The sequence below is a fragment of the Macrotis lagotis genome, chromosome 1, assembly GCF_037893015.1.
Source record: "Macrotis lagotis isolate mMagLag1 chromosome 1, bilby.v1.9.chrom.fasta, whole genome shotgun sequence".
NCBI lineage: Eukaryota > Metazoa > Chordata > Mammalia > Peramelemorphia > Peramelidae > Macrotis > Macrotis lagotis.
Window position 1 is genome coordinate 577,973,546 of NC_133658.1, and position 25,413 is coordinate 577,998,958.

The 25,413-nt window shown below is 35.1% G+C and overlaps 1 protein-coding gene across 1 annotated transcript in view; it reads left to right on the forward strand.

The window, feature by feature from the left end:
- SEC22A (SEC22 homolog A, vesicle trafficking protein) overlaps positions 1–25,001 on the forward strand; it is a 96,540-nt gene extending 71,539 nt beyond the window's left edge. The window contains exon 7 of the mRNA XM_074214669.1: positions 12,372–25,001. Within this exon, the coding sequence (XP_074070770.1) occupies positions 12,372–12,572 (201 nt within the window). The 3' untranslated portion in view covers positions 12,573–25,001. The remainder of the gene's footprint in view (positions 1–12,371) is intronic.
- The last annotated feature ends 412 nt before the right edge of the window (positions 25,002–25,413 follow it).

A 25,413-nucleotide genomic window follows, 5' to 3' on the forward strand; every position in this document is an offset into this window, starting at 1 on the left:
TTCCATGTTTTTCTGAAGTAAGCCTGCTTGTCATTTTTTTTTTTAGTACATTAGTATTTCCATTACATTCATATACTGCAATTTGTTCAGTCGTTCCCCAGTTGATAGGTATCTGGAGAATAAATTAAGGGCCTTTCCAGCACTGATGTTCTATGGCTCCACAATTTAAAGTTTCTTTGAAAGCTTCATCCAACAGTAGAAGGCAAGAAGGATTGAACCAGGAGAAATGAGAATCCAGAAGAGTCCATTAGAAGATTTTTACAGTGATATGGACAGGAGAAACTTAAAGACCCAAACCAGGCTGCTAGTAGTGAGAATGTACAGGATTAGAAATACTAAAGAAAGAACTCCCAGTGCTTGGTAACTAATTGGCTTTGTTAATTCAGTGAAAAGGGAGTTAAAGATGACTAAGGTTTGGAGTATGACAAAGTATATGATATACCTACAGGATTAGAATAAGCAGGAAAAGAAGCAATTGATTTGTAAGTGAAAGATAACACACAAATTTAAGCATTTAATCATTTAAGACACTGGCTAAAATCATAAGTTACACATTCCTTCTATAAACAAATAGCAAAAAAAAAAAAACCAGCAAGTTCATTACAGAGTTTTAATTATACAAATGAGAACTCAAACTAATATTCAATGCAAGCTGGGATGGGAGCTTCCAGTGCTTTCACCACAAGGACTCTGGGGCAAGGGGGTGGATAGCTGAGTAGGGGAAGATTGAAGGACTTTTGTCACAGGATGCCAGGCCCAATTGTGCTGACCAGACATGGCCCTGAGTTTTAACTATAGGTGAAGAGGAATGAACACCTGCTTGATGAGCTCAATAGCAGAGAGGCAGGCACCCTGTTGGCTATGAACACTTGTAGGAGAGCTGAAGTTTGCAGCTGTGGGAGGGACCTTAGGGAATAAGAATATTTGAGGTGACAGTTTGAGTGGGGACCCTAACTATGGCTCAAGGACAGAGAAGAGTGCCTAAGATCAGACCCCAAGGTGACAGAAAAGAACAGCATGAAAAACTGGAAGCCTGTGATAAGTAAAGGATCATAGATTGCTATAGAGAAAAATCTGGATTCATACACAGAAGTTTAAAAAGTCGCTCCTACTTCAGAGAAAAATGTTCAATGGTCATAAGCCCCAAAACAATTCTTGGAAGTGCTTAAAAAGCACTTTACAAATCAAATAACAAAGACTGAAGAAAAAATGGGAAAAAACAAGAGCAATCCAAGAAAATTCAGAAAATTGTGAAAAGAAAGTTAACAATTGGAAAAATAGATTCAAAAACTTAGAAAATAACTTCTTAAAAACTAGAATTTGGGAAGGGGAGACTAATGATGCTATAAGACACCAAGAAATAATAAAATTTAAAAAGTAAAAAAATAGAGAATATGAAGCATCTCATTAGTAAAACAGCTGATCTAAAAAAGATTTATCTATGTATTACCAGCAAAGCTCAACAGCAAGAGTCAAAGACAAATTCCCCTTAAAGTAACTGTAGACAACATAAAATATTTGTCTGCCAAGACAAATCTAAAAACTATAGAAACACAATTACAAAACATGTTTCACACAAAGTCAGATCTAAACAATTGGAAAACTGTCAGTTGCTCATGGGTAGACTGAGCTAGTATAATAAAAATGGCATGACAATAAACATAAAGGATGATACTATAAGCCAATTAGAACAAGGAATAGTTTATCTCAGATCTATGGTAAGGAAAGGAGTTTTTGACCAAATGAGATAGAGAATGTTATAAAAATGAAAAATGGATAATTTTGATTACATTAAGTTAAAAAAAGGTGTGCACACAACCATTGTAAGCAAGATTAGAAGGAAGGCAGAAAGTTGGGAAATAATTTTCACAGCTAGTGTTTCTGATAAAAGCTTTATATCTAAAATATATAGAGGAGAGGATGCTGTGAAGGTGGGCAAGTAGATCAGAAAATTCCAAGTTCTTCAGATTTCCTCAAGTCATAAAACACCTCAGGGTGAACGTAGAGTAGCAAGATTAAGAGGTGGGACAGAACAGAGATCCTCTTGGGACAAACAGATAATATCTGAAGGATCCTGGGATGAGGTTTGGGCCAAATGAAGTGTCCAGGCTAGCTGCCTAATTCTAGAGGCATGTGAGGTAGCTTCTGCTTCAGAAATAGGAGGGAACCTCTGCTGATAAAGGGTGTCAGGGGCATGCAGAGGCAGTGGTCGCTGCTGAATGTGGACATCTACAGGAGAACTTGAGCTCTTGGTTCCAGGCCAGAGGGGGGAACCTAAATATTGTAGCCACTGGAAGTTCTTGGGGAGTAAGATCATTTCTAATAACAGTGTTCTGAGGGACTCCGTGGCTTAGAGAGGGAAAGGAGTGCAGAGGTAGGCCCAAGACAAAGCTCCTGAGGCTAGAGACACCATGTCTCTGTAGGGCTAGAGGTTAATGGAATGATAAGCTACTAAAATTTTTTTTTTAAATGAGTAGGCAAAAGAGTAAGAACCCAACCATAGACATTTACTATGGGAATAGAGAAGGCTTGGGTTCTTCTTCAGAGGAAGATACTGAATCAAAAAAAAGCCTCTCTTACCCCAAAGAGTAATGTCAAATGACTACCTGCTCAAGAAGAATTCATAGAAGAACTCAAGACTTTAAAAATCCAATGAGAGATTGAGGAAAAGCTAAAAAAGAAAATTAAGAGCAATCTAAGAAAAAGATTATGAAAAGTAAACCAACTGGTAAAGGAGATCCAGAATCTTAAGGAAGAAAATAACTCTTTCAAAATTAGAATGGGGGGGCACCCTGGAGTCAGGAGGACTTGAATTCAAATTTGGACTCAACCACTTAATAATTACCTAGCTGTGTGACCTTGGGTAAGTTTCTTAACCCCATTGCCTTGCAACCCAAAAGAATAAAAGGAGGGGGGAGAATTAGAATTGGGTGAGGGAAAACCACTGAAGTTATAGGAAATCAAGAAATAATAAAACAAAATATAAAGGATGAAAAAGTAGAAGAGAAAATGAAACAAAAACTAATCTGGAGAACAGACCAAGAAGAGAAAGCATAAGAGTAAGTGAACAACCTGAAAGCATAATCAGAAAAAGAATTTTGATATAACAGTACAAGAAATAATTTATAAAAACTTCTGGGGGCAGCTAGGCAGCACAGTGGATAGACTACTGGACCCTGGAGTCAGAAGGACCTGAGTTCAAATGTGACCTCAGACCCTTAATATTTACTTAGCTGTGTGACCTTGCACAAGTCATTTAACCCCATTGCCTTGCAAAAGAAAAAACTGTCCTAAAGTGTTAGAACAAGAGGGTAAAGTAGAAATAGAAAAAATTCACTGATCAGCATTTAAAAGGAATCCTAGTAGGAAAACTGATGGGAATATCATAGCTAAATTCCAAAATCCCCAGAAAAAAAAAAAAACTAATTCAAATATGGCAGAGCCTCAATTAGAATCATATAAGACCTAGCCGTGGCTACTTTAAAAGACTGCAAGTCTTGGAATACTATATATCAAAGAGAAAAAGACCCAAAAATATCATGCCCAGCATAATCCTGAATGAAAATAATGAATTGCCACACTTTTGGTATTTTTTTTTTTAGATTTTTTCAAGGCAATGGGGTTAAGTGGCTTGTCCAAGGCCACACAGCTAGGTAATTAGGGTAATTATTAAGTGTCTGAGACCAGATTTGAACCCAGGTACTCCTGCCTCCAAGGCAGATGTTCTGTCCACTGCGCCACCTAGCTGCCTGCCCCCTAGGATTTGCTTGCAAAAAAGATCTCCATAATGTTTTGCCCCCTTTTTTTTTTTCTGAAGAGCACCAAGACATAAGGGAGATAATACCATGACAAATACATGAATTGGATTTGAGTGAGGGAGTGCTGTGCCAAGTCACCAGCCCCATTTTCTCTTCCAGAACCTCCTCCAGTGGCCAGATATGAATCAGAATGGCCAGAGGTGACCCTGGATGCAAGGCAATCAGAATTAAGTAACTTGCCCAAGGTCACACAGCCAGTGAGTATCAAGTGTTAATATAGGCTTTCTTGAAATGGAAATTTACTTAGAAAAAAATAAAGTACATAGTCAAATTTATAAGAATACAACATATTCCCCCCAATTTATAAATGGTCAAAGAATACAAACAGGCAGTTTTCAGATGAAGAAATTAAATATATGCTCTAAATCATTATTGATTAGAGAAAACAAATGAAAACAATTCTGAGGTACTACTTCCCACTTACAGATTGACTAAAATGATAAAGAAGGGGTGAGGGAAAACTGGAACACTAATGCACTATTGGTGAAGTTTTGAACGATCCAACCCAGTTTGGAAAGCAACCTGGGACTGGTCAAAGGGCAAGAAAGCTGTTCATGCCCTTTACTCCAGCATTACCATTTCTAGATCTGTATCCCAAATAGATCATAAAAAAGGGGAAAAGACCCATATGTACAAAAGTATTTATAACAGTTCTTATTGTAGTTGCAAAGAATTGGAAATTGGGGGGAATGACTGAACAAACTGTGGTATGTGAATATAATGGAACACTATTGTATTGTTCTATAAGAAATCATGAAGGATGAGACTTCAGGATAGCCTGGAAAGACTTGCATGAACTGATGTTGAGTGAAGTGAGCAGAATCAGAAGAACATTATACACACTAACAGTGTCATTGGGTGATGATCAACTCTGATGGGCTTTTTCATTTCAGCAGTGCAATAATCAAAGACAATTCAATTTTTTTTCTTTATTTAGGTTTTTGCAAGGCAGTGGGGTTATGTGGCTTGCCCAAGGCCACACAGCTAGGTAATTATTAAGTGTCTGAGCGAGGATTTGAACCCAGGTACTCCTGACTCCAGGGCCGGTGCCCTATCCACTCCATCACCTAGCCACTCCCTCAAAGACACTTCTAAAAGACTTGTGATGGAAAACACCATCCAAATCCAGAGAAAGAATTTTAGAGTTTAAATGCAGAATAAAGCTTATTTTCAATTTTTAGAAGTTGTCTTATATATTACATTTTTTTTCTCTCTTTACTGTTCTTTTCTTCCATTTGGAGTTGATTCTTCTTTCACAACATGATTAATCTATGTGTAGTATGGTTATACATGTAGATTCTATATTAGATTGCTTTCTGTCAGGAGAAGAAAGGGAGGAAGAAAAATGTAAAATCAAAACCTTGCATGTAGTTGAAAAATAAATAAAATGTTTAAATTTTTTAAAAATCTGACAGAAAATCCAAAAAAAGAAAGAAAAAAGAAATCATGAGCAGGTAGACTTTGGAAAAGCTTGAAAAGATTTGCATGAACTGATGCTGAGTGAAGTAAGCAGAACTACAACTTTATTTACATTAACAGCAACATTGTGAGACTATCAACTATAATGGAATTAGCTCCTCTGAGTAGTTCAGTGATCAGGGACATTCTAAAAAAGTTGCAATGGAAAATGCCAGCCATATCCAGAGAAAAATTTGGATGCAGACCAAAGCATGCTATGTTCGCTTTTTTTGAAGTATAAAAATATTTCTTTTTTAAAGTTTACAAACCCTAAATTAAATTTAAGAAGACTTACAAAGATGTGACAACCGACATAGTTCTAATACATAAGAAAAAGATAGGGAAAGTGGAATGAATTTTTTTTAATTTCAAAGTAAAATTATATTATCTGCTTGAAATTACTTGAATTTAAAGTGTATTTACACAGGATAAATTATAGGCAGCTATTTTTTTAAAAAGAGTCAATTGAGGGTGGCTAGGTGGCACAGTGGATAAAGCACCGGCCCTGGAGTCAGGAGTACCTGGGTTCAAATTTGGTCTCAGACACTTAATAATTACCTAGCTGTGTGGCCTTGGGCAAGTCACTTAACCCCACTGCCTTGCAAAAGCCTTAAAAAAAAGTCTATTGACACTTCTGGACTTTCTAATTATAAGGCTCACTACTGTAAAGATAGAACATGAGCTACTCTGCCTAAAAAAATATTACTTCAGAAACTAATTATTTCGATGGCTTATATGTTCTCTCCACTAATGGAGATGATAATCAACTGTGACTCAGTAAAAAAGAGTAAGTTACTCATGGGGTGATGATCAACCCTAATGGAGCCACTCATCCAATCAATGCAACAACCAGGGACAATTTTACCTGTGACAGAGAATACCATCTGTTTCCAGAGAAAGAACCATGGAGTTTAAACAAAGACCAAAGTCCACTCCCTTTATTTTAGTGTCTTATGTACTACATAATTTTATAATCTCTATTTTTCTCCTCAAGGATATGATCTCTCTCCCAACACACCCAATCTCGACATCAATGTATAGTATGGAAACAAGGCAAAGACTACCACATTGCCCTCTGGGGGGGAGGGGGGATTGTAAAATTCAAAACCTTACAAAAAACGATAGGTAGAAACTACTATTGACTACTATTGTATATAATTGGAAACTAGGTTCACTTTTTAAAACTTATTTTTTTTCTTTTGCATGTTTTTCCACTTTAATTTTGATTCTTCTTTGACTACATGACTATTATGGAAATAGGTTTATCATAATTATACAGATACAGCCTATATCAGATTATTCACTGTTATTGGGAGGGGGAAAAGAAGAGGAGGCAGAAAAATGTAGAGTTCAAAAGCTTACAAAAAGATGAATGTTGAAAACTTTGCATGTTATTGGAAAAGATAAAATTAACATTTAAAAAAGAACAGATCGAGGAAAGACAATATACGAATTGTTGGATATCCTGAAAGATATAATAAAAGAATCTAGATATGATATTACAAGATACCATTAAAAAATTTCCCTTCTAGAACAAGAGGGTAAATAGAATTTACTATTTAATTTAAAAAACTAGAAAATAAAATTTAAAAATCCTCTAGTAAAAATCAAATTGGACTTATTAAAAATTAAAGGTGAGGTAAAATTGGGCATAAAAAAGCTGTTGAATTGAAACTAATGAAGTAGACATGCCATTGGTTAATATGACTTTTAAAAAAAAGAAGAAAAGGGACAGCTAGATGGCGCAGTTGGTAGAGCACCAACCCTGGAGTCAGGAGTACCTGAGTTCAGATCTGGCCTCAGAAACTTAATAATTACACAGCTGTGTGGCCTTGGGCAAGCCACTTAACCCCATTTGCCTTGTAAAAACCTAACCCCCCCCCCCAAAAAAGAAGAAAAGCAAATAATCAGTATTAAAAATGAAAAGACTATGCCATGAATGAAGATGAAATCAAAGTAATTATAAGGAGTTATTTTGCCTGGCTATGTGCCAATAAATTTAATAATTGAAGTGAAATGGAAAAATATTTACAAAAATATAAACCACATATATTAACAGAAGAGGAAATAGAATATATAAATAAACCCATTTTAGAAAAAAGAAATTGAACAGATCTTTAAGTATCCTAAGAAAAAAAGCATCAGGATCAGATAGATTTACAAGTGAATTATACCAAATATTTAAAAATCAACCAATTCCAGTATTAAATTATTTGGAACAACAGATAAAGAAAAAATCTGATCAGGCTTCTTTTATAAAACAAATAGGGTACTGATACCTAAATTAGAAAGAGCAAAAACAGAAGGAAAGTTGTAGACTAAATTTATTAATGAATATGGATTAAAAAATGCTAAATAAAATCCTTCCTAAGAGATAACAATATATTACATAGTATACATTATGACCAAGTAGAATTTATACTAGGAATGCAGGGATGATTTAACATAAGGAAAATTATTAAGATAATTGATCATATCAGTAGCAAAAATATCAAAAGTCATATGATTATATCAATAGATGAAGGAAAAACTTTTGATAAAATGTAACACTATTCCTTTTAAAAACACTTAAAAGCATAGCTTAGGGATTTTTCTTTAAAATGATAAGAAGCATCAATCTAAAATCATTACCAAGCATGATTTATAATAGAAATAAACTAGAAGCCTTCCAGTAAGATCAGAAGTGGAGCAAGGATGCCCAATTATTCAATATTGTATCAGAAATCCTAGCAATAGCAATAAGAGAAGAAAAAGCAATTGAAGGAATCTGGGCAATTTTTTTGGTAGATGATGTGGTGATGTACTGGGTAAACATTTAAGATGGAACTAATAAGTTAGTGAAAACAATAATTTTAGCAGATTAGCAGGATATAAAAGAAATCATTTCTAAATATCATCAATAAAATCCTTTCAAGAAGAGATGGTAAGAGATACCCTATTTAAAATAACTATAGATTGTATAAAATATCTAGGATTATACCCACTAAAACAAACCCTAGAGCTACACGAACATAATTATAAAACATTTTTATACAAATAGAATCTGATTTAAATAATTGGAGAAATAATAATTATTCATAGGTAGATAAAGTCAGTATTATAAAAATGACAATTTTAACTAAACTAATCTATTCAATACTAGCCCAATTGTCCAAATGTTATCTTACTACTCTAGAAAAACTAATAACAAAAGTCCAGTTGGAAGAACAAAAATTCAGGAATATCAAAGGAATTAATGGAAGAAAGTAAAAGAAAGATGTTTAGCACCACCAGATTTTAAACTACATTAGAAGGCAATAATTACAAAAACTATCTGGTATTGGGTAAAAAATTGAAAGGTAAATCAGTGGAACAGAGTGGACAAAAACAGCAGTCAGTGTCAGAATTTAAGCTTTTGGGATAAGAATTCATTGTCTAATAAAATTGTTGGGGAAGTTAGAAAGTCATCTGGAAGAAATGGAGCATAGATCAATATCTTACACCATTAACTAGGATAAAGTGAAAATGCATATATAACCTAGATATAAAGGGAGCTATTTTAAGAAAATGAGAATATGGAAATATTATCTATCAGATTTATGGATAGGAGAACAATTTATGAATGAACAAGAGATGAGAGCATTGTGAAATGTAAAATGGATAATTTCAATCACATTAAAATAAAATTTGTACAAATAAAATTAGTGACCAAGATTAGAAGGAAAACTGAAAATTGGGAGAAAAAAACTTTTGGAGAGTTTTCTCAGCTAAAGATCTTATTTAGGGGTGGCTAGGTGGTGTAGTGGATAAAGCACCAGCCCTGGAGTCAGGAGTACCTGGGTTCAAATCCGGTCTCAGACACTTAATAATTACCTAGCTGTGTGGCCTTGGGCAAGCCACTTAACCCCGTTTGCCTTACAAAAAAAAAAAAACCTTAAAAAAAAGATCTTATTTAAGAAATATATAAAGAACTTTATCAAACATATAAGAATATGAGTCATTTCCAGAATTGATAAATGGTCAAAGGGTATGAATAGGCAGTTTTTGATTTGAAGAAATCAAAAGCATTTATCATTGTATGAGAAAAATGTTATAAATCACATTAATGTCAATTAAAACACTTGGAGATCTCATATATTTTTCAGATTAGCTAAAATGATAGAAGGGGAAAGTGATAAATGTTAGAAGGGTTGTAAAAATTGAAACTTTGATAAATCATTGGTGGATTTGTGAATTGAACCAACCATTTTGGAGAGCAATCTGGAATTATGCCTAAAGAGTTATAGATTGTGTATACTCTTTGACCAATCAATATCAGTCACTATTAGTTCTATTTCCCAAAACAATTGGGGGAAAAAGGAAAAAAAAAACTTTGTATCTTCTAAAATGTTTATATCAGCTCTTTTTTGCTGACAAAGAACTGGAAATTGAGGAATGCCTGACAATTTTGGGAGTAGCTAAACAAGATGTAATAAATGATTATGATGAAATAATACTGTGCTATTAGAAATGAAGAGCTGGTTGGTTTTGGAAAATCCTGGAAGATTTGAATGAAATAATGAAAAGTGAAATAAGCAGAACCAAGAGAACACTGTATGTACAATGATAGCAATATTGCTCTAAGGACAGCTTTGAATGACTAGATCATTTTGAGTATTTTTCAAAGTATTAAGGGCCAATGAAGGAAGTTGCTATCTACATCCAGAGGAAAAAAAAGATAAATAGAAGCATGGTTTTACATAAATACACACAAATTTACATATGTATTTACACATATTAGTATCTAATGGTAATCTTCTCTAGGGTAAGGTGAGGAGGAGCAAGGGAAAAGAAAAGGCAGATGAAAACAAAGAAAATTTATAAGGAAGCATATGAAAGCAGGGTAAATGATGCATATTTTTATTACCTAATCCCCCCCCCAAAAAAGGTAATAGTATGAAATGGAAATTCATGGTTTTATATTGAATACTCTTTTATGTTGTGCTATATAGATGGAAATGTTCTTTTTTCTTTTTGTATTTAAGTTCAAAATAAAAAATTTTTAAAAAGAATTTTGGGATAGAGTAAATGACGGTGTAAAACTTAAATATCAATACATAGTACATATGTCCATGTAAATTATACATACAACATATGTTTGTGGATACACTGTGTATATAGACTGTGTACATATGTAAATGTGTGTATATATAAAATGTATGTGGGAATGTTATATGAACATTGTTTAGTTGTTTCAGTCATGTCTAACTATTCATGACCCTATTTGGAATTTTCTTGCAAAGGTACTGTTGTGATTTTTCCATTTCCTTTCCAGTTTATTTTGTAGGAGTTTTTCAGAGTTAAGTCACTTGCCAAGGGTCACATAGCTAGGAAGTGCCTGAGGCTAGATTTGAACTTAGGAAGATGAGACTTCGCTGTATCCACTGTGGTCATCTAGCTACTCACAAATAGTATATATTGTTGTATGTGTGTGTGTAACAAGAAAAAATGGTATTGGGTTAAAAAAGTTAATAATTATGTTCTCACAAATATGATTAATTGCAAAACTAAATTTGATTGAATGCTAACAAACTTCTTAATGAATTTTAATTTTTGATCATAATGATTCAATTTTTACTTTGGTATTTTGGTGTATCAGTGATTTCATCTTTATGACTGTACCCTCAACCATTTTAGATCACAGTACCTTCACAGCTTTTTTCTTTGTGGTTTTTGTACATACCTTTGCTCACAATAACCTATGAATCAGCTTAACATGGTGAATTTCTGAATTATCACTGCTTCATTCTTACTTTCTCACAGGATATTTTAGCTTCTTATGTCCATTCTAGGATACTCACTTCTACTTAGTTTTTTTCTGAAGCCTGCGTTCCCTTTCACAGCATTGCCTTCTTCTATGTAATGCTTTGTAACATTACATAATGGCATTTTTATGTCTTCTGGTAAATTTTAGATCTCTTCTGGAAGTTGCTTAAGATTCTCTTTTTTATCATTTGTTTATATGATTGTAAATATATGCATACTGGCATATACAGAAGGGTCTTGGGAATGCACCTACTTTTAATGCTTTGAGGGTCTTATTGTGCCATGTTAAATCTTGAAAGTAGCCAGTACATAGTTGGAATTGACTTTCAGAATAGCAGTTCTTTTTGTTCATGTTCATCCTTATCAACACCTTATAAAAAAGTTATATTCATTAAAAAAGGCAGTTTTCATACTTTTCTAGGTTTCAGGTTAAGAGGAAAGAGCAGTAATAATCTCAGTCGTTGGACATATAGGCCTAATATGTCCTGTCATCCTGGTAAATTTGCTCAACCTGCTTTCTGGAGCTTTTCCAACTGTGCTTCTTAAATATTGTACTTAACATATTTTCTTTTAGAAAAGTGAAGAGATTAAAAGAAAATACCATTTTTTCCTGTAGCTGTGGAGTTTTTTTTTAATTTATTTTTATTAAAGATTTTTGAGTTTTACAATTTTCCCCCCAATCTTGCTTCCCTCCCCCCACCCCCCTCACGGAAAGCACTCTGTCAGTCTTTACTTTGTTTCCATGTTGTACCTTGATCCAAATTGGGTGTGATGAGAAAGAAATCATATCCTTAAAGAAGAGAAGTCTAAGAGGTAGTAACAAGATCAGACAATAAGATATCCGTTTTTTTCTAAATTAAGGGCAATAGTCCTTGCACTTTGTTCAAACTTGTGGAGTTTTTAAGATAGTGATTTAATGCTTTTAACTTGATTCACGACTGAATAACATATTTTATATATGCCCAAGACAGCTCGGTGGCTTGGGAGAGAGATTGTTGGACTTGAAGTCAGAAAACTTGAGTTCAAATCCTTCCTCAAATACTTACTAGTTGTGTGACTTTGGGAAGATCACAACTTCTTTCAGACTCAATTTCTTCATCTGTAAAATGAAGATAATAATTGCACCTACCCCACAGGGTTATTGTGAAGTTCAAATGAAATAATATTTGTAAAATAACTTTGTAAACCTTAAAGTACTCTTTAAGTGTTGGCTGTTATGACTATTATTGTATGCTGATCTGTTGTATTTTGGTTTCTGAAAGATCTCTTCCTAACCAAAATTAATTGTTTTTGATTTTTGTTTTTGGACAGTGTTATTTGCTCATCTACTGCACTGGCTGGAGGAATATAAAATCTTTCTTGACTTTTGGCTTAATTTGCTTATGCAACATGTATCTGTATGAACTCCGAAATCTCTGGCAGCTTTTCTTTCATGTGACCGTGGGAGTGTTCGTGACACTGCAGATCTGGCTGAGGCAGCCCCAGGGCAAGTCCCCAGATTATAACGTCTAAAACAGGCATGACTACAATTGCCTGCAACAGCTGCCTAGAGGGTCAAAGAGAGCCTCCTGCCTATCAGTGGGGAAGATTTCTACTGGACATGAGGAGTATCAAATTCCCTTCTTTCTTTCTGTTGTTTGTAAACAATACAACCTGCCTCTTAGTACATCTGCTGTGGACGGTCTTCCAAAAGTCTTTGAAAATATGACTGATTTGGGTGATTGCCATCGTGAAGAAGACAGGCCCCCTATTTACTCTGCTGAACTTACGAATGGACAAAGTAAATTTGGAAGATAACTAATTAGTAGCAAGCAGCACATAAGTCTTTCTGAAAAATTCAATGAAAACATAAACATAGTACTAGTTCTCCAAACCAAGTGTGAACCAGTACCAGCATTGGTCTTTGCCTTTGTGAGGCAGTAGTATAGATTAAATAAAAAGATGCTATGGCACACTGACAAACATATTTGAAATGAAAAAAGTAGTAAATGTTAGAATGTTGGATTATAAACTAATGGGAATGTGCATTTGTATGTCCAAAGATGATTCTTCTAATTGATTCTTTTAAAGTTCTCAATTGAATCCTTTACCTTAGAAACCATCTACTTCTGAAGATTATCATGGCAGTCTTACCTAGGCAAGAACTTTAGAAATATTTTAGGAGACAATGTTTATAAATACTTGTGTGCAATTTTGGAAGTGACTGTTCTTACCAAGTTTTATTAGAGTTTAAGGCAAATAGATAGCTTATCTTTTTCTTTCAGTGCTGCTATCCTGCTTTTGACAACAGTTTTCACAAATGTCACATTTTAAAAGAATGAAACCAACATTTTCAAGCAGAAAATGTGAAGGTAGCAGCCTGAGAGATAGAAAGGAGGTTACTAGAGTGGGAGTCATGCTGGAATCCTGACTCTGCTACTCACTGGCCTTTGGCAAATCACTCATTTGAGTAAATGAGGGGTTTGGGGACAGAATATCCAGTTTCTTTCATTTCTAACATTATGTAATTTCATGGAATTCAATAGTTGAAAAACCATGGTCTTTATGCTGCTGGTTAAAAATAAGATGTAGGGGCGGCTAGGAGGCACAGTGGGTAGAGCACCGGCCCTGAAGTCAGGAGTACCTGAGTTCAAATCCAGCCTCAGACATTTAATAATTACCTAGCTATGTGGCCTTGAGAAAGCCACTTAAACCCATTGCCTTGCAAAAACCTAAAAAAAAGAAAATAAGATGTAGAAAGACACAGAAAAGACCAAGACAATTTGCAAAATTCATCATGTGGTTTTAATTACCATATCCTGTATATGTTGGTGTACTTTTACAGGTACCTACCCAAGAACTGTATCAACCATAATTGACCACAACTTTTCTTGCTGCAGTCAATCTCTAAGTGAAAGAAGCAAATAACAAGAAAAGCTGTTATCAGGGATTTATTTGAAAACGTAGTATAAGGTATTGCTAGGTCAGTACACATTCATCCCCTTCTATAACTACAAGATTGTTGCAAGAAGAATTGACATTTAGAATCATGACCCTGAGACTACAAGATCATAAATCATCAAAGAAGCAGAAGCTGATATACACTGTGCTATTCTTAACTTAGAAAGAAATGTATGGACGAATAAGAATTGAAACAGTTTTTAAAATTTTATTTATGTCAGAAAGATTTTATTCCCTCTTTCATCCATCAGTATCCACATCACTCTGTATACATCCAGCATTCTTGCTTCTGCCAAATTGAGAATGGTTTGTTGTACAGGATTCTGTGACTCTTTGGGGGAAAATAGATTTTTGCCAAGGATACAGAAAAATCTTGGACTCTTGAAAACATTTCTTGAATATTTGTAATAATTATCCTATAGATTTTTATACTATTTTTTGCTTTAGAAACAATTTCTACCAGGTGTGATATGGAAGATAGTTACTTTTGTCAAATTGTATAGAGGAGGAAACTGGGGTACAAAAAAATTTGTGTGACTTACTGAAGGTTCTCTTAACTAAACCAGTATTAGCATTCATGTTTCATGGCTTTAAGTTCAGGACTCTTTCCACTGTGGTGGGAATCGTAAATGTTGTATTCACAGAATACCTCTTTTCTTGGTAAAATCCAGAGAGTTTAGACCACTTGATAGCAATGAATTCACACTTCCTTCCACCAAGTATTGATATATTTTCCCTTAATTTGGGGTGTCTTGAGGGTCTTTTGATTGCCCAAAATAATTTTTGCTGTTATGGCACAAATATTTTCCATAAGCCTGACAATAATATAACTTATTTGCTTGACAGAGCTGTTTCTTTGCTCTTGTATGTCAGCACTCAGGAATTCTCATTTCTGGGCTTCCACATGTATGTTGTAAGCCCCAATCCTTTTGACTAGGGCTCCTCTTTATGTGCTAGAAACAGATATATCAGAAATTGAAGATCTGCTTCCTATACTGTTGCCTTGAGACACAGAATATTTTTCTTCAATTTTGAATTTTTTACCACGTAATAAAATGAATGTACTAGCTCCAGGTTAATGCAGAATGGGAGTGTTTATCACAGTTTTTAAATATGTGAAATGTTATCTTCAACTAACTCCAGAATTGAAGGCTTGAACTCATTTAAATTAGCTCTTCTAGAAGACTTCATCAGATTCAGAGACCCTTTTCTTTTTATACTGTCTCTGAAACTCCAATAGATCTCTAACTTGTCCAGGCTGCACAGAGGCCAAATTACTTTTCATTTCACCCTTTACTTGCAGGCCACAAGGTACTCCTTCCTAGTATTAGGTACTTCATGCCAAAAATGGTCAAGGGAAGAAATTTTTATCTATTCTATATTCCATTTGAATTAATAACATCTCTGATAACCTGTCCTGGGCTTGTAGGAATTACTGAAGATACATATAAACAAACTGTCTTTTACTTGTCCTTTTTGGCTTTTTATAATTCTGTTGACCTAAAAGTCAAGTTTTGTGTGCTGTGAAAGAGAAATAAAATTATAAAAGAATCTGTCTCTTCTTACACAAACCAAACTAGACATATAGCCCCATTCTAGAGACAAGATTTTTGAGAAAATTCCCTAAAACTGTTACTTTTAATTATGCTGATACCCTTTTTTTAATAGACTTTAAGAAGAATGTAATCTTCCAGTTTCCAAATATAGTAAGTTTAAATTTACTTTAACATACTGGCCTAAAAGTGAAAATAAATCTCCTGATCATAAAAGTCTTGTGAAAGAGTATCAGTTGAGAATTTAACTCTCACAATATAATTTTACGAAGTTGAGGATGGTCTTCACCTCCAGTAATTTTCTGGTATGATGACTTGAATGGGAGATTGTAGCTCTTGTAGAGTACTGAGCCTCTAAAGAGAAGTCATATGATATGTAAGGACTTAGGTATGTTTAATCTAGAGAAGAGAATTTTTAAGAGGACATGACAACTGTCTTTCAGGTATTTAAAGGACTGCCATGTGAAATGGATTAGATTTATGTTTAGGGTCAGAAACCTAGAATAGATTGAACAGGAAGGTTGATTTTACCTCAAAAGGAAGAATTTTTGTGCAGTAATGAATCGTGGGAAGTCTTACAAGTTTTAACAAGATAGGGAAGGCCCTGTTGATGAAAGCAGACACTAAATGATTACTTGTCAGAGTTACTGTGGAAGGGATTGCTGCCTTTAGAAGGGGATTGTATTAGATGGTCTCTGAGACCTCCAACAATCTTAAGATTTTAGTCTGCCACTTCAAGATGTATTAACTTTTATTCTTTTCCCAGTTCTATTTTTAGCAAGTGAAAACACAAGTAGACTTGTGGGATAATTTGGCTAAAACTAAAATGGTTGGGTTGCCTTGTTTTATTTTTCTTTCAGTGAATGGATTTGGAAAGTGGCTCACAATATATAGTCACACTACTCTCAGTTGGTAGTTCTGCTATGTCATAAATAGTTCTTGTTATATTAGGTATAGTGTTAACACTTAAGGAAAGAAAATAGTTATTAAGGAGCTCATCAGTTCAATAATCTAGCATCATCAGTGGTTTTAGAATTAGTTTGGTAACAAAAATGTTTGGGGAATGTCATTTCCCCATGAAAAGGCATTCCCTTCCATCATTGTCATTGATTTTATCTACATTTTAATCATTTTCCTTTTGTCCCCTCTACCTCCTATCTTCACTTCCTTCTCACTGAATACAAAAAAAACTCAGAAGATGAACTGAGGCATTGTATCACCATATTTGAACTTCCTTAGCTCCCCAAAAGAAAACTTCTTACTGAGTAAGCATGTAGAATAAAATTGTTACGTTGCAGTGAATATTATATAAGTTAATTTCCATTTCACTGGAAATCTTTTAAGCAGAGGTGAAATAGCTCACTATATCGAATGAAGATTCATGCTTCAGGTAGGGATAATCTAGATGACATCTGAGGTCCCAGTTCTGAGATTCTATTATTTTATTAGTATAAATGTTGAGACTGGGTACAACATCCAGATAAAAAGCAAATGCAGCACACACAGACAAGAAAATGGCAGTTTTTATATAACTATGTATAAACTTGAAGTTGTAAGAGGCAGTGAGGCATATGGGTCCTGGGAAGTTTTGGAGTGAGGCCTAAGTTCAGATCTTGCCTCTGATACATGTTCAGCAAATAAATCATGTAAGCTCTCAGTGGCCTAAAGCATAAGTAATATGAGTTTTAGATGTTGGAGGAAGTTTTGATACTGTCAGTTTCCTAGTGATGAAATCATAAATTCAGACAATTCCCTGCTCCTCCCTCTTTCAAAAAAAATCATCAGGCTAAAAACATAAGAACAAATGTTCAAGGAACCATCAAACAATATATATGAGCAACCATAATATAAAGTGTTAATGGTTTGACCTAAAACAGTGTAAATAATTTAGGACAGATGATGATCTGGGGTAGGTAGTTCCTAATCTAATTCTTAAACTATATGAATAAAAGAAATATATAATTAATCACTTGGTGATCCAGGACATGAAATTAAAACTCAACTAGGTCTTTCAGATGAGTAGTATTTTTATATTTTGAAATCATTATTTTTCTAGTTTTAGGTGATAGTCCAAACTGAGCTTTCATATATGGGGAATCTTCTTTAAATAGAGCTGATTTTGAAAATACAAATTTATACAAATGATCAACTAATTGGCTTTATGGGATTCATTAGAGCTCCCAACATTAAAAATAGGATTCAGTTTTTAAAATTTTTGTCATTTGCTTTCTTCTTGGGATTTTTTTATAACAACTGTTACCTCAGTGAACATCCCCCCCCCCCCATCTCTGGGATCCTCTTTAAAATGTCAACAGTTCAATATCCTGCCATGAGGATGTATAAAGGTCATTAAGGAAAATAGAAAGGAAGAGATTTGAAGCCTCCAGTCTTTACTCTCAACTACACAGTCTTTATTGCTGGGAAATGTCCAGTCTAAGAAGACATGAGAACTTAAAGTCTAGCATGGTAGTTACTACACTGTTTGAGATTTAGTCCATTTCTGAATACGTTAAATGTCCTTAAAAGTGTGATAGCTTTAAAGCAGTATGTATAAAAGTATCTGTATCATGTCTCCCAACAGAGCTTAGCGCAGCATGCCACTCATGGTAATTGTTTAGAAAATATTTGTTGAAATAATGAACTGAAAACCAAGATTGATTATTGGCCAGGTTTTATGAGAGCTTATATTCAGAATATATGATGTGTTTTCATAGATCATTAGAGCTTTAAAGATTCTTAGAGAGCATGAAATCCAAATTCTTCATTTTGCAGATGAGGAAACTGAAAAAAGAAAGATCAAATGATTTGTCCAGGGCCACATAATGGCAGTTAAGTGGTACAGTAGACAGAACTTTGGCTCTTAAATTGGGAAGGCCCAAGTTCAAATTCCATCTCAGAAACTTACTTGTATGTTCCTGAGCCAATTAACCTCTCAGCATCAGTTTCCTCATCTGTAAATTGAGAATAAAAATTGTATCTACCTTCCCAGTTTATTGTGAGGACCAAATGGGATAATACTTGTAAAGTACTTTGCACTATAGAAAACTAAAGCACTATAGGAATCCTAGCTGTTATTATTATTACAACTAGAACTCAAAACCACAATGCCTTTCTTATGTCATAAAGTGTTCTTCACATAAGGCATCCTAAACAATTATATGTAATTTTCAGGATGCCACCATTCTGCACTGACCTTCTAGTGGTCAATGAAGTGAACCCTTTCTTCTGTTTACATGTTACTTTTAAAAGGTAGAACTAGTACTTGCTATAGCATCAGCTCTTAGAATTGAAAATAGTAGGAGTAGGGACAGATTATAAAATTGGAAAGTTAGAAAGAATTGTGTAGATCAGTCAGCCCAACACCCTTATTTTCCATATAAGGAAACTGAGACCCCAAGTTAGAAGGGCTCACCTGCAGGGTAATGTCATTCATACAAAGTCTGGAATCCCTAAATTAAGTCTGTCATGAATTTTTCTCCTTCCCAAAGTCATTCATATACTTGCAAAATCACTAAGTTGACTTTAAAAGCAATTATATGTGTGCTTAGGAGCAAAAGCCATGGATGCAGGATGGTTAAAGGGGAAGCCATCACTTCTTACTAAGGTTAAAAAAAAAGTTGTTGCTGAAAAGTCTGAATCAGTTGAGTGAATTTTCAGTCATGTCCAACTCTTTTTGACCCCATTTGAGGTTTTCCTGGCAAAGTTACTGGAGTGGTTTGCCATTTTCTCCTCTCATTTTTATAAATAAGGAGACTGAGGCAAACAGGATTAAGTGACTTGCCCAGGATCACAGCTATTAAATGTCTGAGGCAGGACTCAAATTCAGGAAGATTCCTTGACCAGTGCTCTTATCTACTGTGCCACCTAGCTACCCAGTCTAAATTAATGAGGACACAAAATAGGGCTGGTCTGATGCAGGATAGTCACGATAAGTCAAGAATAATTTGCAAGGAACTCTCCAATAAAGAGTTCCTCACGGGGCCACCTGGTGAGTGTGAGGTTAAGGAGTGGTCTGAAGCTGAAGTACTAGATTGAGATGTGGCACGTGGGACCCCAGTTGGGTCGATAGGAGATGATAGCTTGTCCTTTCTCCTTAGTCCTTTTCCCCCTCTCTTTTTTACTGTCATTTTGTTCCCCTTAAGCATTTCTCCCTCCCTTTCTCTCTTTCTTCTCGCGTATCCTCCTACCCGCCTTTGTTCCAGTATCTCTTTAGTCTTCTGAAATCTTCCTTTACATTGTCTCCCTTAAACTGCTGCAGTATTATAATAGAGGAATAATTTGATTAGTCATAGAATAAAATTTGATTTGTAATACTAATTTTAAAGGTAAATTGCCAATTTTATATAAAAAAAAAATTAGATTGACCTTGGAGTAGATTCTTACCTAGCCAAAATGAATTTCTGTTGTGGTAGTGATTGGTCACTTCCTTCTGGTTTGGTGTTCTGAGGATGAAAAAGCAAGAGAACATCAGACATTTCTAATCACAAACCAAGATCTTCCAGCACAATTCCCTGGAAAGAAAGTTTTTACAACACACCCTAAATCCAATCAGACCTTTTCTTAAATGTTCCTCAAAAATTCTTTTAAAAAACAACTCTTAAAGAACAAAAGGAAGATTGCCAAAAGGTAAAAAATCATATAATTATGATTCCTTTTTTTTTCCCAGAGAGGGAGAATAAATGAATAAGAAGGAAGTTTTGCTATAATTCTTTAACCTTGTTTTATTTATAATACACGTTTTGTCAAGATATCATCTTTTAAACCAACCTTATAAGCCAGTTGGCTCTGAAAGAATGAGACAGTGCTGTTATTACCTCACCACATGAAGTTGGCACTTTTAGGTGCCCACTATCAAAACTACATCAAGTAATTAGGTTAATTCTCCCTCTGGCTTTGCTCACACTTCCCAGGTCTGAAACCCATTCCTAAAGCAATTTCCTTCTAGCCTCTTCTCCAGCTAATGATGGAGAATACAGAATGCTTATCATTTTTCTGAGGGGTGGTGCTGCACAGATCTCTTGGAAATCATGGGTCTAATGTATCTGATTCTCTTCCTTCAGATGTTTGAAAACTCTAGCTGTTTTCTCAGCATAGAGTGTTTTGGGGGTGATGTTTTTGTTTTATAAATGTAGCAAAATTTTATTTATTTCATTAGTTCTTTTTTGCTGCAGTTTTCTGAAGCACATTAGCAGTTTTCTTAGAAAGGCACTAGCTCTGTCTCACCTTTTAGTTTCGCTTAGGCCAGTAGCTGGTGATACTTTCTGTACTATGAATGATGACAGTTGTGTATATCTCCCTTAGCACAGGCACAAATTAGTACTTTGAGAATCAACTTCATAAAATGAGTTTATGTCAAAATATGGTACTTTGGGTTTATATTTCCAAGAATGTAAAACTTGAAATTGTACAAATAACTACAGTATTTAGGATAACTATTTAATTTTATATGAGTTTTTTTAAGAAGCTTTTTTGTAAACTATATTTATTATAACTATGAAAATTTTAAGGCTGTTTGGGTACCTTGTATATTTTTAGCTTCTATGATGTCTCCCATCAATGTATCACCCCTCAAGTATCTTCATATAATTCACTATGCCATCTTTTGAAAGGGCCTGAGCTTTTCTGCCCTTTTCAGAAAAGATGAAAACCAACTCTCAATCCACCCTACATTTCTTTGTTATTTTTTAAATAAATGTTTTGATCATGTAAATTCTGGGCACAGATGATCTTTAGCAGTAATCTTTATTTTAGCTCCATAAGGTTGGAAATGAAAATCTTTCCTGTTAAGGTTGCTTTATGTGTAGACAACTTGTTAACTAAACCAGATTATTTGCACTGTGGGATAGATGGGTGGGCATGTTTGGAAGCTATTTCCTTCTTTTCACCTTGAAAGTTAAATTCATTGTAGCCAAATCCTGAGACTTTCTCCCTAAACCACTACTCCCTAGGAATCTGTAGATGGAGATATGGAAGTTAGAGAGAAGAATGAAGAAATCTTCCTTAAGTTGAGGACAGAGAGGTTAATGGGAAGTATGGGGAAGAGAAACATTCCATTGTGTTGTGTGTATATAATCTACAAGTAAGGAATAATAGGATGCTGGAACTGCTGCCTATAGAGTTAAACATATAAAATTCAGTTCTCTTGAGAAGTAAGAAAGTAAGTAACCTTATTTTTTGGAGTACAGGATGAGGAGACAGGAGATTTACACTGCTACTCTCTAGTTTTGAACAAGTCTATTCATCTTTGTGATTTCTCCTCTGTAAAAGGAGAGGGTTAGACTCGATAATAACTCATGTTTATTCTATGAGTCTATTGTCCATATAACAACTGTTTCACTCTTTCATATGTGGGATCCCTAGAATAACTATCCTATATTTAAGGTACACCCATTCAGAACCATAACTCACAAGCCCCTGTCAATGTATTTTTCTTCTGGTCAGTCAGAGAATAGAATTAATTCAAAGCAATCATTTGATGAACTAGTGAAAAAAGGTGTAATAGAACCCTATTCCGCCCTCCAAAAAACTCACAAAACAATACATTAGCACACTCTACCACAAGTAAATATACTATCAATGGAGAGAATGGGCATGCATCAGGATCACATATGAGGAGTACATGCCTAGGAAACATCAGTGACTTGGCAGCATGCTCAGAGAAGAAACTTATGTCTTCAGTTCTACAGGATTGGTGTTTTCTGCTTATGTAGTTTTGCTGCTCTTAATGAACCTACTCCCTGATATGTGGGTGTCTCTGCTGGGTGCACCAGTCTTATGGTAGCTGTAGGATGGAGTTGACTGCTAGGTATTTCTCTTCTTGGGATATGTATGGATATGTATGTTGCTTTGAGAGTGACATGTTCACAATACAAGAGGACTTTGTTTGAGGCCATCTCAGTTTTGCTATTAGAAATAATGGCTAGAAACTCTCGCCCTGGTAGGCAGGTCATTGCCGCATCTAGCAAACACCAGGCAGATGGAACGTTCATAGGCTTTGGAAATAGGCTGATACTTGTATACACATACACAGAAGAGTTGAAATTACAATGTTAGCCTATGCTTATTTATACAGTAGAAATTTATGGATTTAATTTGTTCCAAGATTCTGTTTGTCATGTGATTTCTTCATGTTGCAAAGTGAATTTTCCAATAAGAAATAATGTAAAATCAGATGATCTGTACATCCCCAAAAATATTCATATAAAATAATTATTTATAATTTTAAGTTTTTTGTCCTAAGTGTGCCTGAAATACAATAGCAATGAGTAGTACACAATATAAACCAAAAATAAAACAAATTAACCTGTACTTTACCTTTGAGAAGAGTAGTGACTGACTTGAAGGAGAGGAGAGGGAGGAGGAGGAGGAAGAAGGATATTGTTTGGAAGGAGAATCTCCCTCCATGAGAACATCAGGGATTTCAATGTCGGGTGTGTTCTCTCTTAATGCTATTTTCACTTAAAAGACTACCACTACTGCCTTCATTTATTTTTCAGTTTTTAGAATCACTTTCATGTTTTGACTGACTGATTTTTTTTTACACAAGCTTCAGATAGACCAGTTAGAAATTGGAGAAGGAAGGTACTTGAAACAGGTAGACCAATTAGGAGGTTATGCAACAATCCGGGGTAATGAGGGCGTGAGCAAAGGGGATGATTGTGAAAAGGGATTGTCCATGGAGATAGTATTGAAGTAGAAATGGACAATATGTGTTAAGTGACGTTCCTTTGTCATGTGAAAGCAAAGAAAAAAAACTATTACACCAGTGGAGCATCATCCCTTCGCAAGTTGTTCAAGTCCAAACTGCGAATTTTTGTCCTGTAAGACAAATTTTGCAAATTTTTCCTAGTCCAGGAAAGCAAACAGAAACCAGGTTACTCATAAACAGAGGTTCTGTTCTGTGTGTGTGTGTGTGTGTGTGTGTGTGTGTTTGTATATACATATATAAAGAGAATTATATACATCTGTCTACAAAATGAAGTGGGAAAAGACCAAATGGGGACAAATCAGGGCATCATGCTGCTATGTTTCTATGAGGAGCTATGAAGCTCTAAATCAATCATTAACCTATCTAAATCATCAACCTATGGGAAGCCTAGCTCTTTTGACCAAGATTGTGATAACACAGGTACCACTCTCCATCCACTCTCCAAATTAGATATACTGCCTAGGAAGAAGCCTGAAGGATTAGCCTTGTAAACCCAAATCTATAAAATGATTATTAACATCCTTTCTTCTCACTGTTTTTTTTCCCTTCAATTTACCCTAACAGTTGCCTTTGCTCTGTTCTTATCTCAAATGTCCTATTGCCAACCTCTTCCAATTATTTCTGCTTTTCCCCTGATTTCTTTCAGTCCTCTACCCCCCCCTCAAAAAATTATCTTCATGCCCAAACCAAGTTACCAAAAGGAAACAAGGAGCAAAATGAGATTGGTGAAAATAAAAAACTAAAAAGGGGTATGTGGGTAGGTGTATTGTTGTTGTTCATTATTTCAGTTGTATTTAACTCTTTGTGGCCCCCTTTAAAGTTTTTTTTGGCAATATTACTGGAGGGGTTTGCCATTTCTTTCTCCAACTAATCTTACAGATGAAGACACTGAGGTAAGCAGGGTTAAGTGACTTGCCCAGAGTTGCACAGTTAGGAAGTATTTGAGGCCATATTTGAACTCAGGAAGAGGAGTCTTTCTGACTTAAGACCTGGCCATTTATCAACTGTGCCACTAAGCTGTCCTGGGTATGTGTTTACAAATACATAATCTACCTTTCTTTTTCTTTTCTATTTCAGGTCACTGAATTATAGTTTGGTCAATTCATTAGAAATAATTTCATTTTGTCCCCAAGTTCTACAGTTTGTGACTAGGATTCTAGAGATGCTTTGAGTTATATAATAGTCATGACAAATCTTTCTATACCCAGCTTGCAAGTGGTACCAGTAAGATTGTCTGGTGCCTCCCTCCTTCTCTCTCCTGAAATCTATTGATCAAGTGTTATTTGTATTTTCCCCCACCCCCCTTGTTAAGGGTAAAGAGAGACAAAATATAAGTCACCAATAAATCAACATAGAATTGGGTCCATTAACCCCTCCAAGATTTCTTGTGAATGAGATGACTTGAGAATTAAAGAAATCAGCTGCTCTGAGGTCTAGGGTGTATTCTGAGAGGTAAACACAGTCAGTAGAGACAGAAACTTAGAAATGTTCTTTCCCTGGGATTCCATGTTAAGGATGGATTTCCTGAAAAAGAGAATGAGTGCCACCTGCTGTTCATAGAGAGATTCAACACAGGGCAGTGCCCATCCTCAGCCAGGTGTCTAAGGAGACCTTTGGAAAATGCAGCAAACAGGACAAGAAAAATGCAACACTTGTTTTATAAATAATAATTGTTTAATACCTGTTTCTTGATGGTCTGCTTCAGCCCTCCCCAGGGATGTCCTCTTTGCTGAGCTCTCCCAGGCCAGTCCTCTTAAGTCATTCATACTATACAGGTTTCTACTGGTACATTTGCCAAGTGGTGGGAGTGGCTATTTTTTCTGACTCTAATGGCTCCATGGATATAATAAGGAACCCGAAATCAGGAAGACCTGAGTTCAAATCTAGCTGTGGGACCTCAGACAAGTTGCAATCTCTGCTTGCCTCAGTTTCCTCATCTGTAAAATAGGTACAGTAATAACACTTGCCAGTTTGTTGTGAGGATCAAATGAGACCATATTTTAAAGTGCCTTGCAAAGTGGTGCTTTTATTGTTAGATTTCTGTGCATTTGTTATATTTAGTGCTTTTGAGTCTATTGCAGGAGGAGATTGTGGTTATACTTTGAGTGATGGAAAATAGCATAGTGGCAGATTCTGAAGTTATCTGGTCATG